The sequence below is a fragment of the Ambystoma mexicanum genome, chromosome 7p (assembly GCF_040938575.1).
Source record: "Ambystoma mexicanum isolate Mex_15411 chromosome 7p, UKY_AmexF1_1, whole genome shotgun sequence".
Lineage (NCBI taxonomy): Eukaryota > Metazoa > Chordata > Amphibia > Caudata > Ambystomatidae > Ambystoma > Ambystoma mexicanum.
Genome location: NC_090939.1, coordinates 902706926 through 902733446, shown reverse-complemented (window position 1 = coordinate 902733446; position 26521 = coordinate 902706926). Strand labels below are relative to the sequence as shown.

The 26521-nt window shown below is 45.4% G+C and overlaps 1 protein-coding gene across 2 annotated transcripts in view; it reads left to right on the top strand.

Annotated features, from left to right (window-relative positions):
• Positions 1-26521, top strand: part of ABHD10 (abhydrolase domain containing 10, depalmitoylase) — a 324283-nt gene that overhangs the window by 156113 nt on the left and 141649 nt on the right. For both annotated transcript variants that reach the window (XM_069637182.1, XM_069637183.1), the window contains one exon: positions 2266-2377. In XM_069637182.1, the coding sequence (XP_069493283.1) occupies positions 2266-2377 (112 nt within the window). The remainder of the gene's footprint in view (positions 1-2265; positions 2378-26521) is intronic.

Genomic DNA, 26521 nt, shown 5'->3' with positions numbered 1-26521 from the left:
ATCTCCAGAGCCCCCCTTTCCAGGAGACTTCACGATGGATGCTTCCCTGGAAGGATGGGGAGCCCACACCGGACATCTTCACGCTGTTGGAGGAGAAGACGCTAGACATCAACGTTCTGGTACTACGGGTGGTATTTTGGGCCCTCAATTCGTTCCTGCCTTCCCTCGAGGGCAAAGTGGTGAGGGTCTAAATGGACAATGTCACCACAATGTTTTACATCTGGAAACTGGGGCACCATATCCCCAGCGCTCTCCAAGGAGGTGCAGGACTTGTGGCCCAGGGGATGTTTCTCATTCCGTTTCATCTGGCAGGGGTAAACAACACTGTTGCCAACTCCCAACTCCCTCAGCAGGGAGCTGCGCTCTTGCCATGAGTGGGAGCTTCTGCAAGATCAAGTGGACAAGCTTTTCCTCAAATGGGGCAGTCACCAGATCGATCGTTGCTGTTGCAAACAGAACACCAAGTGCCGGAGGTTCGCCAGCAGATTCCCCCAGCTGGGGAGCATGGGGGACGCATTCTCATTCCCTTGCGAAGGCCTGTTTCTGTATGCATTCCCTCTGTTGCTGCTGCTACTTTGAGTCATCAGTCAACTCTGACGGTACCGGTGCAGGATGATCCTGGTCGCACCAGCGTGGCTGCGGCAGATCTGGTACCCGGACCTTCTCAGCAGGTCAGCATCCCCTCCAGTCAGGCTGCTATTGGTCATGGAACCTCTTGCCAGGGAAGGAGGCGCAATTCTTCACCACTACCCGGGTTCTCTGAACCTGTTCGGTGGCTATGATCCGGCAGACTGCAAGGAGGTACTTGCCAATGCCAGGGCGTCGTTGAAGTGATACAGACAAAAATGGAAGCAGTTTGTGACTTGTCTGTCCCAGAATATTTACCCTCTCAGGGTCACGGCCCCTCAAGTACTTCCATATTTGTCATTGGCTGAATAGGGACTGGCTCACACCTCCATTAAGGTATATCTGGCAGCAATCTCCCACTACACCAGATCTCCGGCACAGTCTTCACTGTGGTTGCACAGTCTGGTCAAAGAGTTAATCAAGGGACTGTTCCGCTCATCAAACGCTAGAGCGCTTTGTGAACTTTGGTCCTGTGAAGGATGGGAAGGCCTTGTCCAAGGCTTCAATTTCCAGGTGGCTCTCTGGCTGTGTCACTCACTGTCACCGGTTGGCAAACCGACCGGTGCCTGGCCGTCTGAGAGCCCATTCTATCAGAGCGATCGTTGCTACAATGGCGTTCCTGTCTGGTGTGCCCCTGCTGGACATTTGGAGGGCTGCTACGTGAAGGTCTACGCACACCTTCATGAAATTTACTGCGTCGACAGTGATTCCAGGGAGGAGTCCAGAGTCAGCCAAGCAGTGCTGCTCAACCTGTTCGCTTGAAGGTGAGCCTAGTGAGGAGGTAAGAGATTGCTTCTGTTGAGCCTTGCCACCTCCCATGGTTGTGCATGTATGTACCGCTATATATTCTTTATTCATGAGCATGTGAATCTATGCCAGACCCCATGCTGGAGAAGGAATAAGTTACTTAACTGGTCTCCAGCATGGGTCTGGCATGGATTCACATGCAAACCGTCCTGCCTACCCCTCTGCGGCTCTTCTCTTGGTCCTACTGCCACTTTACGTGCTACCAAATCTGAAGATGGCTGCCAGTGAAGGGGCTTAGGTAGAGGGCAGTCATTGGCTGGGGGCAGTATGACACTAGAGCTCAGTGATTGGTTTATAGGAGAAAGACAGTTTTGAAATGATACTGAAACTGTTTTCTGTTACAGAGGATTTCCAGCCTGACGACTGGGAATATTCATGAGCATGTGAATCCATGCCAGACCCATGTTGGAGAACAGTTACAGGTAAGTAACTTGTTCCTTCCTGGAACCACCAGGGAACCCAACTATCCTGTTCGGTAGTCTTTTGTTACTGAGGTACTGTCTGCATTTCAAGGGTTATGGTCGCTCTTAGTGTGTCCGGTTTTGGTGACCAGAAGATGCAAGATATAAGGGATCGATAACTGGCTACCTTTTTAGCTTTCATTGTTTCTGCATGTCTTTTGATTAATTTAAAAACAGAGTATACTTTTTTGGCATACAATTATGTTAACCTTCAATTATTTGTGTTTGCTTCAAATGCGCGCGTGAATGAATGTTTGTCATAATCTGTAAGAGCATTGTATTGAATTTAGAGTAAGGAAACATTGGTTGCGAGAGAAACATTTTATGCTAGATACACCTGCCAGATTTAATGTGAATTCATTTTTAACAGGTTTGATTACACAGGGTGTGGAAGTTCAGAAGGTGACCTCAAAGACTGTACTTTGGGAAAATGGAAAAAAGATGTCCTGGCAGTCTTGGATGAACTTACAGAAGGACCACAGGTTACTATTAAAAACATTTAAGATGAATGTTCAAAATGATGAAAACAGCTTATTTACTTGTTTTCCCCCTTAGAAATGCTTTATAAAATTGCTTTATATTCTGCATTTCATAATGTATCTATGTACTGGTGCAATGAAAACCACTTACTTGCTGAAATTGTCAATCCATTATGCATACTACGATTGGTGATTTATTTCCTGTTTTTTGTGTCTCCCCTAAAAAGAGGTGGCATAGGCAAGCGTAATGTCTTCAGCATTTCCTTTTCTGCCTCCATCAAACATTTAATTTACCAGCAAGAATATATATGAAATGTAACTTCAAATAGTTTATAATGTACACTTCTATAATAATCCTGAATAGATTACGCAGCTACTGCCCTCGAACACCCACTTTCTACTTCCTCTCCATTGTGACTCAAGAGGCTGCAGGGTAGCTGTTGTAATCAGGGCCATGTTAAGAGGTTTTGGGGCTTGGGGTATAATACAATTTGACCCCACCCAAACATTAATCCTAGCATCTTTGCTCACCTCCCCTCATCCTGATTTATCCTTTCGTTGCCTATTGCCTGAAATGCTACCCTGGCAGCTATCACAATACGCTTCACCTGATCCCGTTTATACTGGCAGGAATACTAATAAACAGGTGCATTTCAAGAGCAAAGTAAACCGTATTATAGGAGGGTACTTGTGTTTTAGCATAGGTATGCTACGAGTTTCAACAGTAGTGGCCATTGGGAAAGATGGGCAGTCGTGTAGGTGGACGCGGATCAGTAATGTCAGAAAAATGTTCACATGCCTGCTTGGATACAGAACTTGGATGAAACATCCTGAGGAAGGTACACCTATGTTTTGAGCGATTAGTTAGGAGTTTAGAAGCCATGCGGAATGTACATGGACACAGTTGGTGAGCATAACAAAGGTTCAAATACAGGATAGGGATTAGGTGTCATGAAAGTCCACATAAATGTGTTACTTATCAGCATCACCACAGAATGTGAATGTGCTCAATTATGAATCCAGGCAACAAACTGCACAATGCGAAAGATGCAAATACCGGATCATAGATCCAAAGGTACAGATAAGAATTTACCAACTCTGCAAATTAGTCGGCCCAAACAAAAAAACACAAACCATGGATCACTGAATTGCGGGGTTACAGCGCTTAACCTTCTGAAATCTTTTTAACGGGTTGTATCTGGAAAGATACCTTTTAAAGGGGGACTCAAATTCTGCATTTCAAGTTTAGTTTTGGCATATTTAGGTGGTGCTTTTTTGCCACCTATATGTACACCCAATGAATGCTGTATATGATATGTAGAGATGAAGGTTGGCATGTAGTAGGTGGATGCAGATGCTGGATATTTAGCTGCACTGTCTTGTATCTCGGTTAGCATCCATTTTAGGTCCAGGGTTGTTGGTATTATTTATAGGATTTTTAGTATCTGTGAATTTGCAAGTTCCAACACAAACCATGGCTGAACATTACAATATTTGGCTACCCATAGTTGACCATTGCCCACCTTTGCCATATAGGTGCCTCCCCGCAGTCTGTTTTGGTTACACAAGCATCCTTCCAGATACCATGCGGTATTGCTGAAACATAGCAAAAACTTTTGGCTTTGTAATGCTTGTTAAGTTTATTGGTCAAATAAATCCCTCAACTAAGCTGACTATTTAACTATTAAAATTATGTATGACTGTAGGAACTTTAAAGTTGGCTGTTTGAGGCCATTTTCTATCTGTTTATTAACGAGCTGCTTTCTCGGGTTTTAAGAAGCAGTAATTGGCCCATCGGCCATGTCGCAGATCATTTCACGCTACTTCCTTTGATTGTCAGAGTGGTTAAAGGTTGTGTGATTTTACTTCTGTAACCCCCAGACATTTTAGTGAAATAATGCCACTGATCTGTTTTTTATTCACAGATAAATCTCAGTTAATTTCCTCAATATCAGAGAAACAGAGTATCATGTCCCACAAAATGCCATGCCTGTATGCTAATTCCTCAATCGTTTATAGTGTTTTAGATGATGATACATTTCTTGATAAGTTTAGTCGCCCTTTATGTATTGCAGATTCAACGCAACATCCTTTAACCTTGAGTACATGCTTAGCAGTGTCTCCTCTCCTGCTTGCACATCTCTGCCTGTTGATCTCACATGCCCTATTTACCTTACTTCAGATGGATCGAATGACTAGAAGTAAGCACTCACTTCTCAGTTACCACTAACCAACCTGACGACCTTTTCTCCCTTGATGCTCCATATCTTCCTACGAGGTATAGCCTTGTTCTGAACGGGTTCTCGCTTTGCAGTCATGCCCAAACTTTTGGTCTGTGCCACCTCTGCTTGCCAATTAATGATGGGCTTTAGAGTCTGTGCTGTTGTCTGATCTTGGGTAGCAGATTTCCGATTGTGACTTTGTTTTCTACCTGACCAGATATGGGAGTGGTGCAGAATGAACTGATCACCGCCACCATGAGGCACTAAGTAAATCACAATGATTGTCTAAGGTGGCAGAGGGAGGTGATGTAGTGAAGTGCCAAGTTGCCTTGAAACAAGAAAATCAAGATCCTGATCGCTGCTTCCTCACTTGAGAAAAAATGGTTAGCTCTTCTATTTCTTTCTCTTTCCAAGTAAAATCAAATACCCTCTTGGCCTATTAATGGGCACTGTTAAATCTCCTTGTTTAAGAGTTGTTAGGTGAAGGTAGTTTGCTTTCCTCATCTGTCATTATCTTGCTAGGTAGGGGAAAAGGAAGTCCAGATATTAAAACCTAGTCCTAGGTAGGAAATATATTCCTCATGCTAAGCCTATGCTAGTTGAAACCCTGCAAGTCAAGCATTGACTCGCATGAAATATTAACCACAATGGGGCAATTTCCCACAAACAAGCTTACTTAGTTGTCCTATTTTGCACACATGGAATTTAGCAGAAAGGTGTACATGTCAGATAAAAATGCCCCACTTTGCTGCATGCGTATCTCACTTTCCCAGATGGGTTGGGTAGAGAGGAGCGTATCATTTTTCATGCTTGAGTGTTATAACCTTGAAGTAGTGAATGCAGCAGTGTGTCGATGTAGAACAGGGAGATCCTGGTCGGATAAGGAGGGAGGCAGGTGGCTGGCGGAAGGGAAGACTAAGCGAGGAAGTTGTGACCTCTTGGGTCGGTGGATCAAGGACGTTGCAGGGGTATCCCTGCCACCTCCCCGGACCCCACATTCGCAGACGAAAAGGGACATGACGGGCAAAAGGTAGCCGCAGGAGAAGCTAGGGAGTTGCAGAGCTAAACTTCCCCACATTGCAAGATTGCTGTTTTGAGCAGAGGGTTAAAGGGGAAAATTGCAACATGCCACCCCGGGAAAGCGAACGCCAGCAAATCTCACAAGGGCAAAGGTGCTGTGGGAAGAGCCCTTGTAAAAAAAAAAATGGCATTTTGAAAAAGGATCATGCAAACTCTCAACATAAACTAAGATTTGAACGGGGCCATGATTTACAAATTGCATTACTATGAGCCAAGAAATACAGGCGTTCTATGCGAATGGTCACAATTCTATGCAAAGCAAAATTATAGTCTGTTGCACCATGACTGGGTATTGTTTGAAGAGAGTACCCTTACAACGAAATCATTCTTGTGGACTGAATATTTTAAAAAGATTTATAAATTGGCAATTTGGACAGGTTAGTTAATTGATCAAATGCCTTATTGAGCATCAAGCACTAGTGTTCTAGCTGGGAATTGAGCCCAGTCTGCAACTTTGGCTCTTGTTTCACAGTTCTTGTTGAAAAGCAATGTTCGATTATTTGTGGATGTTTAACTTTCAAAAACAAAAATAAATGCCCTGTACATCACATGATTAAATAGCAATCTTTAAAAAATTCGGACAAATTATGCAAAAAGGGCATTATTGTAGGTTTTTCCTCCATCTTTATATATAAAGCGGAATGTATGTATGTTTGTCCAGCTATACAAATGCACACCATTGAACCCACGTCTACCAAATTTTGCACGGATCCCTCTTTTGTCTGAGGCAAGATCATAGTCTGTGTGGATGCAAAAATCTTATATGCAAACCAGTGCTCCAGATAAGATTTTGACGTGGAGTATTTTACTCCCTATTTTTAAACTTTGATAGTAAATGTGAGTTTAAGAGAGTAAAAATGACTTTTCTCCTTTGCGAGAGAATAAAATGTACTAAACATCCAGCTGACGTGTGCAAAAACTGTATGGAAATCATTACTATGCAGCTGCTTTCTGCATTGTGACAGAATACACCTTTCATTATTTCTCAAAGGTCTCATTCTAACTTTCCAGTATAATTTAAATGATGAAACCACAAAAACCTAGCCAATTACATAGTAGAGCAAGCATGAATTGTATTGTGTGTTGTGAGGTTCGATAGCTGAATTGTCTTTTGGTGTTTAATGGAAGTCCTCATTTTCTGGAGCACTAGCTAATGGTATGCCAATGTTCTGATACAACAGTGCAGAGAGTCAAGGGCTCCATGCTAAATGCTATATCTAATCTCAAGGTCAAATGGTTACTTATATAGCGCTTTTGGCAAAGCGCTGCTCATAGTACATATTTATCACAATTATCTCCAAACCGGAGTCTGTACTCCTTTATTGACCTTGAAAGGATGAATGGCTGAGTTGGCCTTGCCGGAATTCGAACCTGCACCTACAGATCACGCACAGATCGCAGCAACGAGTGCTCAACTGGCTGAGCTATCTTATTGGCTAACATCCTTCAGAGGTCGGTTAACAGAGTATCGACTGAGGTATAATAATCACAGTGCCTAGATGTTGGACGAACCATGTATGAAGCGCTACATAAAGTTAAATGCCTATTTGGATTATCACAGGGACAGGTTTTTGCGGAATTTCTATTTCAATTACAAATGTTACTTTGTGTTTGTTTTTTAACAGTGCTTGCACTTCCTAGAGAGTCAGGTTTTAGATGTTTTAATTGTGATCTTGAAGATTTGAGAGGCTAGAACACCTGTAATTGGTGTAATGAGTCACTCGCCCTTGAACAAAGACTCTGCTGCCACTGACCATTTATAGTAATGTACCCCATTGACTGCAAGGTGGAATGGATGTAAACTAGACCGGCCAGAGTCATCATTTTACACACTGTTTTTATAATTGGAGTGTAAATTAAATTGTAAGTGTAAAGTATCTGCCTCCGCATGATTATGCACACAGCACAGGAACTCTGAAAAATACTATTGTGCAATACTGGTCTGCTTTCACTGGGGAAAAAAAGCATAATTTGTTACAAAATATTAATTGTCAATTGCACCTTAGTTTTCCATCTTATTAATTTCACAATCCTAAAATATTAGGAAAATAACTATGCACAGTGCTTCTCTTTGCTCCATGAGCATCTACACACAGCACAGCAGAAGCTGAATGGAAATAAACCATTCCTTTTATCACAGTGTGCAGTTTCTTTTTTTGAAAGGCTTCACAGAAACACATTCTGTTTCAGAGGCTTTTAATCATGGCTTGCAATTACATACATGTAGATAAAAATCAAAAGAAGCCTTCTGGTTTCTGTCAAGTAACCTGACCTTTGCACTGCACTATACTCTTAACTTGTTTGAAAATTTGTACACACGAAAATAATAAAGCTGTCATATTTACAATATTTTCATGCATAAAAAGGCATCATGTGCACCTGATCTGGAGGCCTGGTGCAAACACATTTATGGATGTGTGTCTGTATGTTAGTCCGGCTATACAAATCCACACTGTTGAACCCACTGCTACTAATTTGTGCGCGGATTCCTGGTTTGTCAGGGGCAAGATTGTAGTCGGTTTGGATGCAAAAAATTCACTCTGTAGAGACACTCATTTACTGATGCTCATCCCGATTCACTACAGTAGGTACTAGAAGGAGGCAGCATTTTGGAAAGTGTCTGAAGCAAAATGTACGATGTGTTGGTTATTCCTTTCGAATACAGTATTAATAGATTTCAAAGTGTTTATTAAAGCATTTATAAAGGGAATTTTTTCACACCACTCCAAAAATGAGAGATGGCAAGGTTACAGTTAAGTTCATTCACAAGAAAAGAGCACAATAGATCTTTCTTGGACATTTTCTCAAATGTGCTCAAGCCATTGAATGACTAAAACATGCTGCACAGAAAAACGAACATCACTTGGAAAAGCTCCTTCTGATGCAAAGCGAAAATCAATATCAAGACCTTCTGAAACACAACAACAAACAGCAGCACGACTTGCCCGCCAGAGGACAATAGCAACTTTCTGCAGGGCAAATGAGATGCCAGGGCAAACTGAAGCAAGACTTGCAGACACGAGGACCAAAGCAACATCCTCGAGGGCACCTGAGATGCCACTCGATCAGGACATGGGGAACGCTGTGTACCCCAGTTAGTCCTAAATAGAAGTATGCAAGTTGCACAATTGAAATGCACTACTGTATTTTAAAAATGTAAATCAATCCAACAAAAACTCTATCCTTATAGCCTTTCTTGGACAAATATTGGAAAGTGTTAGATTATGAGTAAAGACATTTTTATTTTGAGATAAAGGTAAGAAATGTTTTGCGTGACAAAAGCAGACTTCATAACCATAACTTAGTACTTTCTGGTGCCGGTCTACTGTTTCATAGCATACCAGTTGTTAAACATCACCAAACCATATTCTCAAGTTGGTCAACCTCTGAGACATAACAGTATATGTTGACTTTGCTTGGATTTGGTTCTGTTGGGCCTTTGCACATAAATCACTGCAACAAGTGATTAGCAAAGTGCCTAACTATTGGGTCCCCCATAGCTCTCAATATGCTTTTGCACCTTTGCATATTGTAAGTGATCAATACATTCCCCAAAGAAAGTAGAAAAAGCTACACAAGTTGTCCTTTAGTGAAAACCTAAAACGCGTATACTACATTGAGCACACAGAATGCATTCCAGTATTAATTGATGAGATCAAAACATGGGTGTCATTGACAGCCGGTTAGTAGGCTCAGAGCCTCATCTGCTCACTCGGAAATATTGAGACTGGTGTTATGTTTTGTACGCATTTTACCCTGAATACTTGCATCTGGCCGCTCGAATGGGGCCCAGAGCACATGCCCAATTTGTGCCCCCACCTCCCCATTAATACCTCTGATTGTGATTCGAAGTGGCAAACAGTAATGTCTTCTTTTTGTCATAAAACCAGGGACTGCAGCAAACTGAGCTGTTTTTTTTTTCTTTCTCCCACCTTTTGTGCTGGTTTTCACACGTTTGTGGCTTCCTCCACCTCACAATTGCTAAAGGATCAGGCGAAGCTGATACTGTGCTTCAGCGTCGCAGCAACAGTGCATGCAAAGCACATTACCGGCGTGCAGCAATTGGTCCAGAAAATTGCCTCACGTAACTGAAGGTGTTTTTTCCAGAAGTTGTTTGAAAAGCAGCAATCTCTCCGACAGCTTGACTACTTTTACACCCAACTCCCCCGCTGCTTGTTTTGTCTGTAGTTGGCACTGATAAGAGGACACTTCGTTTTGGTGAGAATGTGCTTGATAAAATAGCCCCTCACTGTAACTTTTGGAATAATTGTGAAATGGCGTACACATTTGCAAATGGTGATTTTGTCCAAAAACATAAACCCAAACAGGGGAAATGTACTGAATTTGTCATAACTTCTATTCCTACAACTGAATTCCCAGACATCTTGCGCTCTGTTGTATTTTTATTGCGCTATTTGGGGTCTAAAGTAGAAGACTAAATCAACTGGCAAAGGCAAAACAAATTAAGATGTGGCTACATTGATTCTTAGTCATCACTCGCTGTTGATTACATCTTAGTCTAATGGAAGTCGGGAATGACTTTACACCTGTTGAAGAATCCAAGGGCTAATTGCAAACTCAGAACTTTGACTTAGCAGAAGTTGTGGTCCATCAAGCGCAGGATTGTAATCAGTTAACTATACATGTTGGCACTACCTTTTTAATGAACTGAATCGGGTCAAAAATAACAGTCCCTCCACTCTTAAATGATGCAGTGCATGTGTATGAGACAGATTAAATCTTCTCGTGATTTAAGTACTAGTAAAGATGTAAACTCTAACGGCATGACACTCAGTTTTAAAGTTCTGTATTTTTTGCTATCTGGTTAGCATGACTATATGAAACTATCTTCTGAATCCGTAAGGCACACAGTTTATCTAGAGGATATAGTTAATCTACTTAAATGAAATGTAACGAAATCAAGGACATTTCAGCAGCTATTGGTTGCACTTCAACCGTCGCAGGGCATCATAGCATTGAACATTTCCATTTCTGAAGCAAAATGTATCTAATGGGTTGAGCAGATACATACAAGTGATGTGTACAGGTAAACTGGCAAATACAGTAACTAAGCACTTTTATAAACCAGGATACCGTTGGACAGCTTCTGGTGTACCTGCTGGTTCTTATTTGGGTGACCGACTATACTCTTACTATAATGGGTACTGTTAAGCCCACCATTAAACATGTGGCATAAATACAGTGCTAAAGCTTATTTGGATGTCCAAACTGTGAAGATCCCCGCTCTGTGGTGGGACTAAGGAGTTCTACTAAATGAAAGGCAATCTGGTAAGTAAGAACTAATTGAGGATGTTGGACAAAATTTTAAGAAAATATTATTGGAAAAATAAAAACTGCAATAAAGTAGAAAGATCTGCGCGATATGTGGATATCTCAGAATTTGGAAATATATGGTTGCCAATGAAGGGGTGGAAGCTTCTGGTCTCTTAATCAATTCTATGAGCAAGCATCCACCACCTGCCATTCTGCTTGTGGTGGCCAATGCACCTTGTTTTAGGCAGTTCCCAATGATTGAGTGGCTTAATATTTCCTGGCTCCACCAACGTAGCCCAGGGGCCTGGCGGCAGACCATGTCAACTGGGACTTAGTGGTGGGTCTTTGCATTGGGGGTAAAGGATCTGCTCAAAGTAGTCACTAGCTGTGACCAGTATCCACATTTCCAAGGGATTGTGTCCTCCGACGTATTCCTCATCTTTGATAATACGTTTCCAGCTTGCTGGCCTCGGAATTTTTTTCTGTAGAGGGCGCTGCGTGTCGACGTCCACCGAGTTGATGTCCCTCGACGGCCACCGTATCGGCGCCAACGTCACCATGCCCATAAATAGCCACACGCTGCGTCCGTTGCTCAGTTCCATTTTTCCGCACTTCGTGGGGCCTCGGAACGTCATTGCTCAGTTCAGTCAGGAATAACCCTATATCTACTCGAATAAATACCTACTCATTCTCGATGGCATCTTCATCGGAACCGACGATGCCGCGATCCGGCTTCAAGAAATGTCGAGACTGCGGTAAAAAAAAATGTCTAACGGATCCACACAGGATCTGCTTGTGGTCCTTGGGAGCCGAGCACCATTGTTCGGAGTGTGAGGACTGCATGTCCATGACGGCGAAAGCCTTGAAGGAGCACAAGGGGAAGCTCGAGAGATGTAAATCAGTCAAAATCTCCTCAAAGGTTTCTTCGGCTGAGTCGAGGCATTCGTCTCCTCGCCTTCGAAAACATTCCCATTCTAGATCTCGAAGTAGCTCCCACCATTCGTCGAGATCAAGACACTCAAAAAAGACGTCGAAGATCCCCTTCCTCGTCTTCTGTTTCCCCTGAAAGGGTCTCCTGTCCCACAAAACACAGCTCTCAGGCTGAGTGGGAGGAATTTAGAAAGAAAATGTTAAGTGACTTTGAGAAAGCGGCCTCGACCCCCTCGAAGACAGCTGAGGTTGATACCCCAGGTGAAAAACCCAAAAAATCAAAACGCCGCGAGTCGCAGCACCCGGCGAAACATTCCACCCGAGAGCGCCATGAGCCATCGGGGTAAGAAGGCACCATCTTCGCCGTCGTTGAAGATTCCTTCGACGCATGGATTGACGCCGTTGTCGAAGGGTTCCTCGACGCATCGGTCGATCGACTCGACGCCATTGTCGACATCAACGCCGATGAAAGAGAAGACCAAGGCTACTCCACAGCCAACGTTGATTCCAAGGGCCTCCGGCACGACGCAGAGACCGTCGTCGATGTCCTAGAGTAGGATCCTGATCCTCTCGAGTTCTTCGAGACATCTTCCAGTTTTCTCGACGCCGTTCTCGGCGCCTGTCACATCGGCGTCGACGACATCGACGTTTTCTTGTCCAATAATGACGAGTTTGGCTCCTTCTGCCTTAGAGATGGGTTTTACACCATTTCAGAGGTCAGAGTACCCTGGACTATCTTCAATTTATGAAGAGGGGGAAGATTCTGACCAGGAAACATTTGGGTTACAGAGGACCACACTGCCTATTTCAGAGGATTTCACCTCCGAGGAAAGAAGGTTGAAGGACCTACAGGAGTCACTACATGAGGCGAGTGGGCTGGACACTTCACCAGAAGTGGAATTTGTTAAGCCAGACCCAGGGGGAACATGCCGAAACACCCTATAGAACCCTTATGGCAAGAATTATTGAATTTATGGGTTGGTCTGCGCCTTCGCCCGTTTTTCAATAGGATGACCTAACAGACATATTAGACAAAGGTCCACAGGAGGACCCTGTGGTCCCCTTCCATGCAGCCTTACAAAGGAAAATTACATCTAATTGGGAAACTCCTGAAGTTATCCCTGCGGTCAATAAAAGATTGTCAGCCAAGTATAGGGTAGCGGCTGCTGACCCTGAATACTTATCAAAACACCCGACTCCAGAGAGCCTGGTGGTTCAAGCGGCAACTTCATCTAGCAGTAGGACCGCTTACCCTACTGTGTCACAGGATAGAGATGACAAGAGGAATGATTCTATGGCGAAGAAAGTCTTCTCTGCTTGTAGTCTTCTCTGCTTGTAGTATGGCGTTGAAGTCCAACGCCACCTGTACACTCGCCAGGTTCAATCACACACTGTGGGAGTGTGCTTCATCAGCGGCCGACTGCATACCCGAAGGAGAGGAAAAGGAAGCCTTCCTTAACCTTATTAAAAATGGCAAAGATCCCATGTGCGATTCACTTCAAACTGTCATCGATTCCGCTGACCGTATCAGCTGGGCCATGGCGGCAAGTACAACAATACGCAGGCATGCGTGGTTGCAAAAGTCTGGCTTTGCTCCAGATGTACAGGCCAGACTTTTGAATATGCCCTTTGACGATTCTTTACTATTCGGAAAAAAGGCTGATGACAGTCTGAAAAAGTTACAGACTTCTAAAGCGGCAGCAAAATCTTTAGCAGCTGCTACCCACCAAACTCCTTTTCGCCCCTCAGGAACCTCTGGGAGAGGAAAGTTCTTTCGCTATTATTCCGCATTCAGGAAAGGCAGAGGACAGCCGGCTCAAAGAGACCAAAGGAGATCCACCCGAGGTGGATGGGTCAAAGGTACTAAGGCAGCAGCAGGTGCCTCTTTACCCTCGGCATCTGCATCAGCCGCCCCCAAACCACTGAGGCCTTTCCACACAATACACCTGTAGGGGGCAGGTTAACTCACCATCTGACAGAATGGCAGGCTATAAAGTCAGATGCTTGGGCATTGGAGACAGTTGCCCAGGGTTACTGCCTACCCTTTCTACACATCCCTCAGTCATCCACCGGGGAACAGCTCTCTAAAAGTTCCAGATCCGCTCCTCTTGCAGGAAATTATAGACCTGCTAGAGAAAGGTGCCATAGAACCGGTACCGGTACCTGTAGCGGACAGGAACAAGGACTGGTATTCCCACCCCCCCCCCCCTACTTTCTCATTCCAAAGGACGACGGAGGACTGAGACCCATCCTGGACTTACGAGAATTGAACAAGTTCCTCAGGAAGGACAAGTTCAAGATGGTAACTCTCTCAGATCCTTCAGGCCCTCCAGCTCCAGGACTGGCCGGTATCTCTGGACCTTCAGGATGCTTATTTCCATGTGCCAATCCATCTCAAACACAGGAAATACCGGAGGTTTGCAATTGGCGACTCTCATTATCAATTTCGAGTTCTGCCATTTGGGCTGACCTCCGCCCGAGGGTCTTCACCGAGCTGATGTCGGTAGTGGCGGCGAGTCTAAGGAGGGAAGGGATCCACGTCTACCCCTACCTGGACGATTGGCTGATCAGGGCTGTATCTTCGAAAAAAGCCCAGGCCCAGCTAGTCACAGATGATAACATCGCAGAGACTCCAGTTCATTGGAGCGGTCCTGGACACTTCCCTGGGAAAACCCTAGCTACCAGAGGTGAGGGCTCAAGATATTCTACAGATGGTCACCAAGTTTCAAAATGCCCAACGTCTCCCAGCCTTCGACTTTTTGAGGTTGCTAGGCCTCATGACATCCTGCATCTTCCTTGTGCCAGAGGCTCGCCTGAGAATGAGATCTCTTCAGTGGGCACTGAAGTCAGTGGTTGCAATTCTCAGGGAGAAAGACAGATCTCCTCCGGACAAGGTAGCCCGCGACCTTCAATGGTGGGCCTATCCAGAGAACATCTTGAAAGGAGAACTGTTTTGGCAACCATGGCCGGAGATAACAGTAGTCAGACGCCTCACTCACAGGGTGGGGAGCCCATGCCAACGACTTGACCATCAGTGGTCGTTGGTCTCCATCGGAGTCCAGACTACACATCAACCTATTGGAGCTGAGAGCGATCAGACTAGCGCTGAAAGCTTTCCTGCCATCAGTACAGGGGAGAAATGTCCTGATAATAACGGACAACATGGTGGCCATGCACTTCCTCAGCAAAAGAGGAGGCGTAGGATCACTGCCACTGTGCAGACAGGCGATGCAGCTCTGGTTTTGGGCAATCCAAGAAGGAATCTCTCTATCGGCAGTCCACCTAGCCGGAGAGAAGAACTTGACAGCGGACGCTCTGAGCAGGCAGAGCACAGTCTCCCACGAGTGGGAGCTAGCTCAGGAAGTCCTTCAAGAGATCTTCGCCCTTTGGGGAACCCCTCAGGTGGATCTGTTCGCCACAAGCACCAACAGGAAGTGCGATCTGTTATTTCTCCCGAGAGGAGCTCTAGGAGACTCGTTCGTAGTGGACTGGGAGTTTCCACTCCTTTACGCGTTCCCACCAGTCCCTGTTATTCCTCAAATGATCAGGAGGTTGAGAAGATTCCGGAAAACCATGATCCTAATTGCCCCGGATTGGGCCAGGAGAACATGGTACCCGGACCTTCTAGATATGTCCATCTGTCCTCCAATCCGTCTTCCACTCAAAGAGAATCTTCTCTCGCAGAAGGGAGGTCAGGTTCTCCATCCAGACACCAGAACCCTCAACCTTCATGCTTGGCTTCTGAAAGGTTGAGGTACAAGGATTGGGATCTCCCTGATGACGTCATGCAGGTGTTACTTTCGGCCAGAAGGCCAGCAACAAAGTCTTTATAACGCTGCCGTTGGAACAAATTTTGCAGTTGGTGTCGGGAAGAGAATATCGACCCTTTTTCATGTGGTACACCAATGGTGTTAGCGTTTCTACTATACTTGGCAAACTCAGGCCTTCAAGTTGGCACTGTAAAAAGCTATCTCGCAGTGCTTTCTATCTTCAAGCGCACTGCGGAGGAACCATCGTATTTCAAACTTCCTCTAGTGATACAATTTCTCAAGGGATTAACTAATGTTTATCCTCCAAAACCATTCCAGGTTCCCTTATGGGACTTAAATTTAGTCTTAAACTTCCTAATGGGCACTCCATTCGAACCACTTCATTCTTGTTTGCTGAGATTTCTCAGGCTTAAAACTGTCCTATTGGTAGCACTAACATCTGCTAGGAGGGTGAGCGAACTACAAGCTCTCTCCTAAAAACCCCACATACAATTTTCCACAAGGACAAAGTTGTCCTACAGGTGAAGCCTAATTTCCTCCCAAAGGTGGTTTCTGAATTTCATATTACTCAGAAAATTACCTTACCTTCGTTCTACCCTCCTCCCCATCCGGGGAAAGAGGAAGAAAGACTACATAGGCTGGAACCAAGGCGAGCTCTCAGCTTTTACATCAGCAGAATGGCTAGGATCGGGCAAGCAGACCAACTGTTTGTAGGATACTTAGGTCACAAGTTGGGACTACCCATAACAAAACAAACCATCTCCAGGTGGATTATTTTGGCCATTCTGGAATGTTACAAACTGGCAGGGAAAGAGCATCCCAAAATCTCAGGGCTCATTCAACCAGGGGTATCGCAGCCTCTTCGGCTCTCCAAAGGGGGGGTACCGGTCCGAGACAAATGTGCGGCTGCCACATGGTCGTCCGCACAAACATTCACAAAATTTTACAATCTGGATTCCTCCACTAGTTAAGAGACCAGATTTGGCAAGGCCGTATTACATTCGGTCCATCCCTAAAGGGATACATAACATTCTCACTCCCACCGGCAATTACATGCCACTGCTATGGGAGTCGATCAAAGATAAGGAATACGTCGGAGGACACAATCCCTTCGAAGAACAAGTTACTTCTTACCTTGTAACGTTCTTTCAACGGGATGTTCCTCCGACGTATTCCTCATCGCCCCTCCCATCCATCCCCGCAGTGATACTTCCCTTGTGGTTGCAGCTTACGCTCCTTCAAGGTCAATAACCAATTCAGGCATGACTTTTCTTATACTACAAAACGGAACTGAGCAACGGACGCAGCACGTGGCTATTTATGGGCATGGTGACGTCGGCGCCGATACGGTGGCCGTCGAGGGACATCGACTCGGCGGACGTCGACACGCAGCGCCCTCACCAGAAAAAAATTCAGAGGCCAGCAAGCTGGAAACTTATTATCAAAGATGAGGAATACGCCGAGGAACATCCCGTAGAAAGAACGTTACAAGGTAAGAAGTAACTTGTTCTACTGATGCTTGTGAAATCTGCTTGGATCACATGCTATGCATAGGCCGCCATCTAGTGGAAGCTACAGAGTATTAGTTGTTTTCGAAAATGGACGTCGAATAGGGCGTGCCAGTAATACTATTCCTATTGTGACGTCCCTTGTACCCATGATCCCTTACGCGTGTAGGTCCCTCAGATTGATTTTTTTCCGCCATCTTCAGTGGTCGCATATAAACGGAGTACAATTTCGGCTTACGCCATTGAACTTTATAAATATTATAAGATAGTATATCTTTCTGTCCTTTACCGACGCCGTGCCTCGACGCAGTGAAGACTTCAGGAAGACTAAGAGACGGACCGTCAGACGGAGATTTCGACGGCGACACCTGGCCTTGGAAGGCACTCTCGGCCTAACGGTAGGGAGAGTGAGGGGGTGGTCATAACGCCATGTATTTTCCAACCCTTTCCCTGGTTCGCCCAGCTGCCTGCCCCCAATATGGAGCATATGCCGTTTAAATTCTGACCCCCTTGTAATAAAAAATACACGTGGGTCGATGAGCACAGGGTGTGCAACCTTTGCTTACATAGAGACCACAACGAGACTCATTGTCGGGCCTGTATGCTGCTCCGACCCAAGACCCTCAAGGACAGGTGGACAAAACGGTGGGCCCATAACGCCATGCAGGCCGAGGCCGCCATGGATGAAGGGGCACTCAGCGACGAAGGGTGATGGGGAACCTCGCCGTTCCACCAATGCCAGCCCCTGACCCTGGTAGGCCGGCGGTCTTGTTATGGGAAAGACACCCAGCGGCAAGGGCACCACACTCCCTATGGCGATGCGTCTGAAATCGGACGCCGAGAGTTGACCGCGAATGGCAAATCTTTGGATTCACGGTCCTCTGAGGGTCCCGAGCGGCCGTCTCATGACAAGCCCATAAAGACAAAGGATGCCAGACTCAAAACTCCCTTGCGCTGTCGAGAGACACCACCGAGCCCGCTCCCGTAGTCTAAATTCGACCTACATCCGGGGGAAAGGGCAACAAGTCGGGAATTTCCTGTTCTATTGAAAAACAGACCCCCACGGCCCTTACTTCTACCCCTAGCTCTAACAAATCCTCTTCCAAGAGCAGGGATCATAAAGACAAGTCCAGTTCCTCTCATAAAGACAGGGATACAGGGGACAGAAGGGACAAGCCTAGGGAACAGTCTAATAGCCCAGAACCTGATGGTTTCTTTTTTCAAAACATTACAGGAGAGCGTGACAAGCCTGATCGTATCAATCTGGTTGAAGAGGTAGATAATGGGCTCCCTATTCCCTCTACCCCTGCACCTGCCCCTACCCACCCGGGAATTATCCCCAGTTCAGCTCCATGGACTGCACTAGAGATAGATAGGGTTATGGGACGCATGGCATGCCTTGCAAATTTTTTCAAAGAGCACCAACATGCTCTGAAAGTCTGGCGAACACTCCGCCTACTGCTAAGGCGTCTAGCTCTAGGACACCATGCCCTCTCAGTCTAAATTGTCTACTATACCACCAAAGAAAAGGTCTCTTCCCCACAGACAAACTGTATGATATACCACACTACAAAACGCCTCGCCTCTCCTCAGATCTGTACGACCCTGATGTCGGAGAAGATGATTAGACGAGGACAACCTCTACTACTAAGGGCTGCTGAACATTTTTGGATTGAAATGCAGGAAATCCAACATAAGGATTTCGCCGAAAATATCTTGGGCGACAAGAGACCGGCTACCCAGTTTATCACACTACTCAAGTCCTCCAAAGAAGGATTCAGCCCTCTTTAGAGCTGCCGAATGCGACCTGGGCGCTAAACCCAAGAATTGAAAAGCTTTAGGCCAGCACCTTCTGACTCTTTGTACATACGTGGCCAGCTTCGACCAGACTCTGGTAATAACCACTACACTGAAGAGAGAAGGTACCCCTTTGTCCTCATCCGAAAGCTCCTCCGGATAAAAAGCAAAAAACTGTATACACTGGGAAAGAAGATAGCATCTTCCGCAGTGTACCAGGCACAAATAGCTAACTCCACTTTACTAGCTAGCTATGACTGCACAAAGTGGGATGAGGTTACAGCCCTTGCTGAGTCAGCACCAGAACCACTTAAGGCTAAACTCTCCCTTCTGGCAGCCGAAGGCAGAGCAACAGCCGGAGTCCTCCTAAAGAACAACTTTGATGCAGCGGATAACGCTGGACGCGTTCCCGCTGAAGCCACCATCCTGAAACGCCACGCCCGGCTTAGTCAGGGTTTAAACTAGAAACGCAAGCCACCTTACTCAACATGCCCGTTGAGTCGAATGTGTTTGGTAAGGTGGTTGATGACGCTCTAAAGTCTGCCAAGGGCGAAAATGAGACCCTCAAATCCCTTGGCCAACTGACCAACAATCCAACCAAAGGGGTGGCAATATTCGGCGTTTCCGTGGCCAAAACGTGCAAAGAGGCTCCGGATACAGTCAAAGCCAAGGTTCCTCGTGGAACACTAATCAACAGGCGTCCCAGGGCTATCCCATGGGTCAGCGCAGGGGCCGCAGAAGAGGGAGAGGTTCCCCCACCAGAGGTGGAGGAACACCCTCCAAACAATAACGCTCCGCTACGGGTCCCCTACCATCCTTCCCCAGTCGTGGGACGAATATCTCATTTCACCTGCGCATGGGAGGGGATAACATCAGACAAGTGGGTGTTGTCAACGGTAACAGGAGGTTATTGTATAGAACTACAAGGAAGACCATCAAACCTCCCCCTGCGACGGAAAAGACCATCACAGGTAGAACAACTCATCCTGGTGGAGGAAGTCAAGGTCCTACTCCTCAAGGACGCCATAGAGATTGTGCCACACAAAGAGGTAAACAAGATTATTTATTCAACGTACTTCCTTGTTCCAATGAAAGATCTGACCATGCGCTCAGTACTCGACCTGCGCCCTGCAAACAAGTTTGTCAAGCCACAAAAATTTCGCATGACAACGCTACAAGAAGTAATCCCTCTGTTAAAGAGGGGGAATTACATGGCAACGTTGGACATGAAAGATGCTTATTTTCATATTTCAATGTTCCCAGCGCACAGAAGATTCTTGTGATTCAAAGTAGCAGACCAGCACTACCAGTTCAAAGTGCTGCCCTTCGGAATAGCCTCGGCTCCAAGGGTATTCACCAAGGTACTGGCAGTGGTGGCAGCGCACCTGCGCAGGGAATCCATCTCAGTACACCCTTACCTGGACGACTGGCTGATCATGGGAGAAACCTTCCAACTTTGCCAGCTAAACACACACAGAACAATAGACCACCTTTTCAAATTGGGATTCTCAATAAACGAGAAAGTCACGTCTTACCAAACAGATCTAAACAGTTCCTAGGAGCTGTATTAGATATAAATACAGACTTAACCTTCCCATCCATGGAAAGAGTACAAAACATGCTTTGGCAAATACCCCAATATCAAGCCGGTCTCTGGATAAGCGTACGCAAAGCAATGCGTCTGCTAGGTATGAGGGCATCGTGCATTTACCTGGTCCCTCACGCGCGCCTGTGACCAATGCAGGAATGGTTGGCGAAACAATGGTCTCAGGCAAGTGGTCAGTGGGACGATCTAGTGATTACTGGTTCAGAACTTAAGCTGGTGGTCAAAGGAAAATCTGCTCAAAGGGACGCCCTTCCACGAACCGGAAGCCCAAGCGGTCGTTACAACAGATGCGTCACTTTCTGGGTGGGGTGCCCACTACCTTCAGCACACGGCCGGTGGTCACAAGTGACTGCACAGAAACGCATCAATCTACTGGAATTCTTGGCAGTTTTCAAGGCACTACAAGCCTTCGAAAAACAACCTGACAAACCAGTCAGTACAAGTCCAGACAGCACCACTGCAATGTTCTATATCAACAAGCAGGGAGGCACACTCTCCAAATCTGTCCAACTGGCTCAGAAATTATGGAAGTGGGCACTCAGACGAGGGATATCCCTGTCCTCCCAACATGTTCCAGGAGCCAGGAGTACTCGCCACTCTAGCGGACTCTCTCAGCGGAGATCCTTTGCCAGAAGAGCACGAGTGGCAATTACACACTGATGTGGTAGACCACATCTTCTCTCTTTGGGGCTACCCCTCTCTAGACTTGTTCGCTACAAGAGAAAACAAGTTATGCCCAGACTTTGCATCCAGGTTCCCCCAACCAGACTCTAAGGGGATTGCCCTATGGATGAGCTGGTCAGGGAAATTTGCTTATGCGCCCACACCTCCCAACCCGCTCCGACTCAATCAGCAGAATAGTGAACAAGCTACACAAGGATCAGATGACACTCATCCTAGTTGCTCCTATGTGGGCGAGACAACCGTGGTATCCACATCTGAGTAAGCTGGCGATGTGCGATTCCCATCAAGCTCCCGTACCAGGTCAACCTATTGACTCAGCATGAGGGAACAACGATACAACCACAACCTCACTCTTTGAACCTAGAAGCATAGCTCCTGAAGTCATAGTTCGGTCACCTTAATCTTCCACAACAGTGTATGGAGATCCTGAAAGAAGCACGGAAACCAAATACTACACACGGTTATTTCCATAAGTGGAAGAGATTCGTCATTTGGTGCAATTCTAAGCAGATCAATCCCATAGAATGTACTCTCTGTACTCCATCACACACTCTAACCTATATGCTCCACTTGTTGGATTCAGGGTTGGTCTTTAATGCTTTAAAAGTCCACCTAGCAGCTTTATCAGCCTATACCACCTCTCAAAGTAAAGTCTCATGGTGGAAAGTGCCAGTCATTAAAGCATTCATGGAGGGAGTAAAAAGACGAAACCGCCCCCCCCCCCCCAATTTCTAATCCCATGCCTGGTTGGGACCTAAATGTGGTACTAGTAAAACTAATGGGACCTCCCGTTGAGCTACCCTTAAACACATTACCTACAAGACTGCCTTCTTAGTGGCTATTGCCTCCATAAGAAGAGTCCGCGAATTCCAAGCCTAGTCAGTGCAGGACCCTTTCTTTATCATCCATAAAGACAAATTGGTTTTACGGACTCACCCTAGGTTCTCCCCTAAATTCGTTTCCAAGTTCCACATAAACCAATCAATTGAGCTTCCGGTTTTCTTTCAAAAACCACCTAGCTGAGCTGCGTTCAAACTCCACACGTTAGATGTAATGAGTGCGGTTGTCTACTATGTAGACCAGACCAAACCGCTTAGGAAGACTGGTCATGGCTACTGGCAGACAAGGAGATCGTGTTTCCAAGAGAGCCATCTCCAAATGGATAGTCAAATGTATACAATTATGCTATTCACTATCAGACAAGACACTGCCTTTTACACCAAGAGCCCACTCTACACGGAGTGCTGGGGCTACTCTAGCATTTATTGCAAATGTCCCCTTAGACAGCATTTGCAAAGCAGCTACATGGAGCTCAGTCCACACCTTCACTCAGCATTATTGCATTGACACACATTCCAAGACAGATACACAGGTGGGGCAAGCAGTTCTGAAACATCTATTTGCCGCTTCTCACAACACACCACCTTTTTATATCACTGCTCGCTAATCTATGCATAGCATGTGATCAAAGCAGATTTCACAAGCATCAGAAGGAATACATTATTCACTGTAATCATATTTCTGGTGCTTGTATCTGCTTAGATTCACATGTGCCCACCCTTCCTCCCCTTGAAGGTGCATAGAAGTTATGAGCTACTATATACATATATCTGCTTGGGAACTCTGTACTCGCGCTACTCCTCATGCTACCGCATGTCAGAAAAATACAATCTGAGGCACCTACACGCTTGAGGATCATGGGTACAGGGGACGTCACAATAGGGATAGTATTACTGGCAAGCCCTATTCGACGTCCATTTTTGAGTTTCGAAAACAACTGTAATACTCTGCAGCTTCCACTAGATGTCGGCATATGAATAGCATGTGAATCTAAGCAGATACAAGCACCAGAAATAAGATTATGGTTAGTAATGTATTCCATTGTGGCTCGTTGGTTCCACTATCAAAGAAGTTGCTTGCCATGGTCTCATGCTATGCCCAGTGGACCTGTTGCATAGTTTTAGGGCGGGGGGGGGACCCGGGCAGGGATTAAACCACCATAAAAATGTGTTGCTATTTCGTTAACATTTTCATGTACAAAAGAATATTCCATAGACCCAAAAATACTATTTCAGGATGCATATATTGAAATGATCCACTTCAATTCTGAGCATGCAGCTAGCCTTAACTTGCACTGGTGAATGCAGCACATGATTTTGAGTTTTATCATCCAAACTCTGATATTTACATTCTAAGAAAATATATTTTATCATTCTGTTTATGCATCACAAGAAGAGCATTTATGAAAGAATACTTGTATACATTTACATATAACGTGGTGTGATGCAGTGTGTCTCGTGCCTCCATGGATCAGAGGATGAGGGGCGAAGTGCAAGAGTGAGCCGTCTGCAACCACAAAAGAATGCATTTCGTCTAAGGGCTGGTGGTGGGCTGTATTGCAGAAATGTTTTTGGCATTGGGAGCATCTACACGCTCGCTTTTCAATATCCTGCCTCTGCTGGGTTTACTTACTGCATTACTTAGACTTAGTAATACGTGGCGAGGAAGATCCTCTGAGGCACTATTTGAGCGCCCCAAACATTTAAGACTGTAAACACGATAGTGACTGTGGACATTGCCTTTGAACTCTTTGTGAGAAAAACATAGCTAATTGAAACCACCTCTAAAACTGGTCATCCTACATGCAAGGAGACGTTGGTTTTCCTCCAGACATACAGAGCTGCAGCATCGTGAGAGTGCTCCCTGTGTTCTTGCAGCAGACTGTTGGCTGTCGAGAGTCTGTTTCTGAGATTCTGTTTTGCTCTTAATCCGAGATGAAACAAACGTTTAAAACACTACTCCAGGATGCAAGAGTGTTCTCTGTGCTCCTTGGGCTCCCGGATCCAGGCTGCACTGCCAAAACCTCGAGCTTGTAGAGGGCCGTTGCACTGGAAAAATAGTGAGACAATCCACGATTTAAAGGTAGTTGAGATACATTTGGAGGGATTAACCGGCATCAGACTCCACTTAACTTCATATATACACTAGAACGATCTGAACCATAGTTTCTGAACCGATTGGGGAGTTTAATTTTATACTTTCATTTCAACTGTGCTCATCCACACTCAATTTGGCAACTTGATAAGCAGCTAAGGATTAAGAGCTGATGGAAGCACTTACTCTCTCCCAGAATGAGACATCAAGTGAAGTGACTGGCTGACTCGTTACAACTACTTCCCGACATCAAGAAAACTATTGGCGAGTGCCACTCTTAAGACATCCGCGCTTGGCAGAAAGACTTGGGACAGGCCTCGAATGCAAGGACTTTTCTAAAGCCTTGAAAGTAAAAAAGAGAATTACCATGCAGTCTACTCGAGCCAGTGAAACAGCCATGCGTGAACCTTGAGCTTCTATCGAATTTTGACCTTCACATATCCTCCACTCTAATCGCTAGCAGTAACATTGTGAACCGTCACAATGCATAATGGCCTTGACCTGACGGATGCGGAAATACTGGAACTCAACTTGTCGCCAAACGAGAAGCAAAGCGCGCTAGTTTTATAAAAACGCGAGACCAATGACACCCACAATAGAAACATTAAAAGAAAACCACTTCTTCGAAAAAAATGACCCATTTGCCCTTGGAGCACACTACTGAAGCCACGCCATCCCTCTGAGCTGGGCCAAGAGGACGCTCTTTCTTATAAGAGGTCCCCTCCATTAGTCTCGCTGCACTCATCTGCCTTGAAAAAAGATATCCAACATGGATCATAGCAGACTCGGGCATAGCATACGATCACACAAAAACTGCCCCTGAAGACTGCACTAGATAGGGATGAAATTACCATCATCTCTGGCCATGCGCCTAGCTAGAGACATTGCTTTTATCGCAGACAAATTGGACCAAAAGGCCAAAGCACTAAAACTGGGGTCAGTAATCAGTACTTCAAATTACGGAAATCAACACCCCAAGGAAAGCAGGACCTTGTGCAACAACAAGATGAACCCGGAGGACCACTTCCCGAAAAGAGACCAGCCCATTGAAAGGTTCATTGAACCTGACTACTTCCATTAAATTGCTGTTGTAACCCCTTCACTACTCGCTACAAAGATATCTACAGCGATAAAGATGTGAAGACTCTTGTATCTGTCTCATCTTCCTCATCTCTGGAAGGTTCGGTCTTCTCCCCCGGAAATTAGAGAAGGCAAACCCATTAAACTCTGCTCCCTTTCAAATTCACATGAATGAAATTGCTGCATTGATTGTATCCTTGGCATCTCATCAAACTGTATGAAAGCATCAATGAAAATAAGGATCAAGCAACACTGCTCGCCATGCTCCACTCCTAAGATGAAGCACGTTGAATCTTTCATCATCTCGCTGCACACAAGAGTGGACCATGAGGCGGCAATGTTTATGCAACAACAGAGAAAAATGCAGGAACTCCTTGACCTAGAGCAAAAAGACAAAGCTCTACTGGATGCGCTATTGTAAAGTCTAAAACAAAATGGAGCAACAGACACACAAATCGACCAAAGACGCGCAACACGCCCGGACTTCCTCCTTAAGATTAACTTGTTTAACAACTGAGCTTAATTCCAAGACATTGGCCCAAAAGGACTCCTTAAAGACCCAACACCACGACCCGATTGGGAATAAAGATGCCCCTTTGGAAAAAGGCGAAATATGAATAACAGAAGCGGCCACAATATCATTATGGAAAAGTGAAAAAAGCAGCATCTGTCGCACCTTCAGAGGAAAATAGAGTGTAGAGTAAAACTGGCAATCAACCTCTGGCACCTCCCAGGAGAAGGTGCCTTCCCAATTTCCAAAAAAGGTAAAAGAAGAAATTGTCCAATACAAACAAGGAGACCATAAAACGGAAAAAAAATATACAGCAAATAAACGGTTAGATCAATTTCTGCGAGGCAGTTTGTGCAAAAAATATCAACACCACCTTCCTCCTTTCCCCTCTTCTCCCCTGATGAGGTCGCTAGACAAGTCAGATCTATGAAAGCCTCATCAAAACATGTCCATTCCTGTTCCTCTAAAACCATTAAGGACCACATCGATACCCTGGCCATTGCCGATTTCTGCAACCTCTCCTTTGCCTCAGGATATTTCCCCTCCTCAAGAAACCCACAGCTGATCCTTGTTGTCTGGCTATTGCCCAATTTCCATTACACCCTTTTTGGGTAAACGCCTGGAAAAGCTGGGCATCACTCAGCTTAACCTTCATTCTGATTCTGTTGGCTCTCTCCATGACCACCAATCTAAACATCCGTAAAGACCTGCTCTACAACCTTGACTCTAACGTTCCCTCTGTCTTCACCCT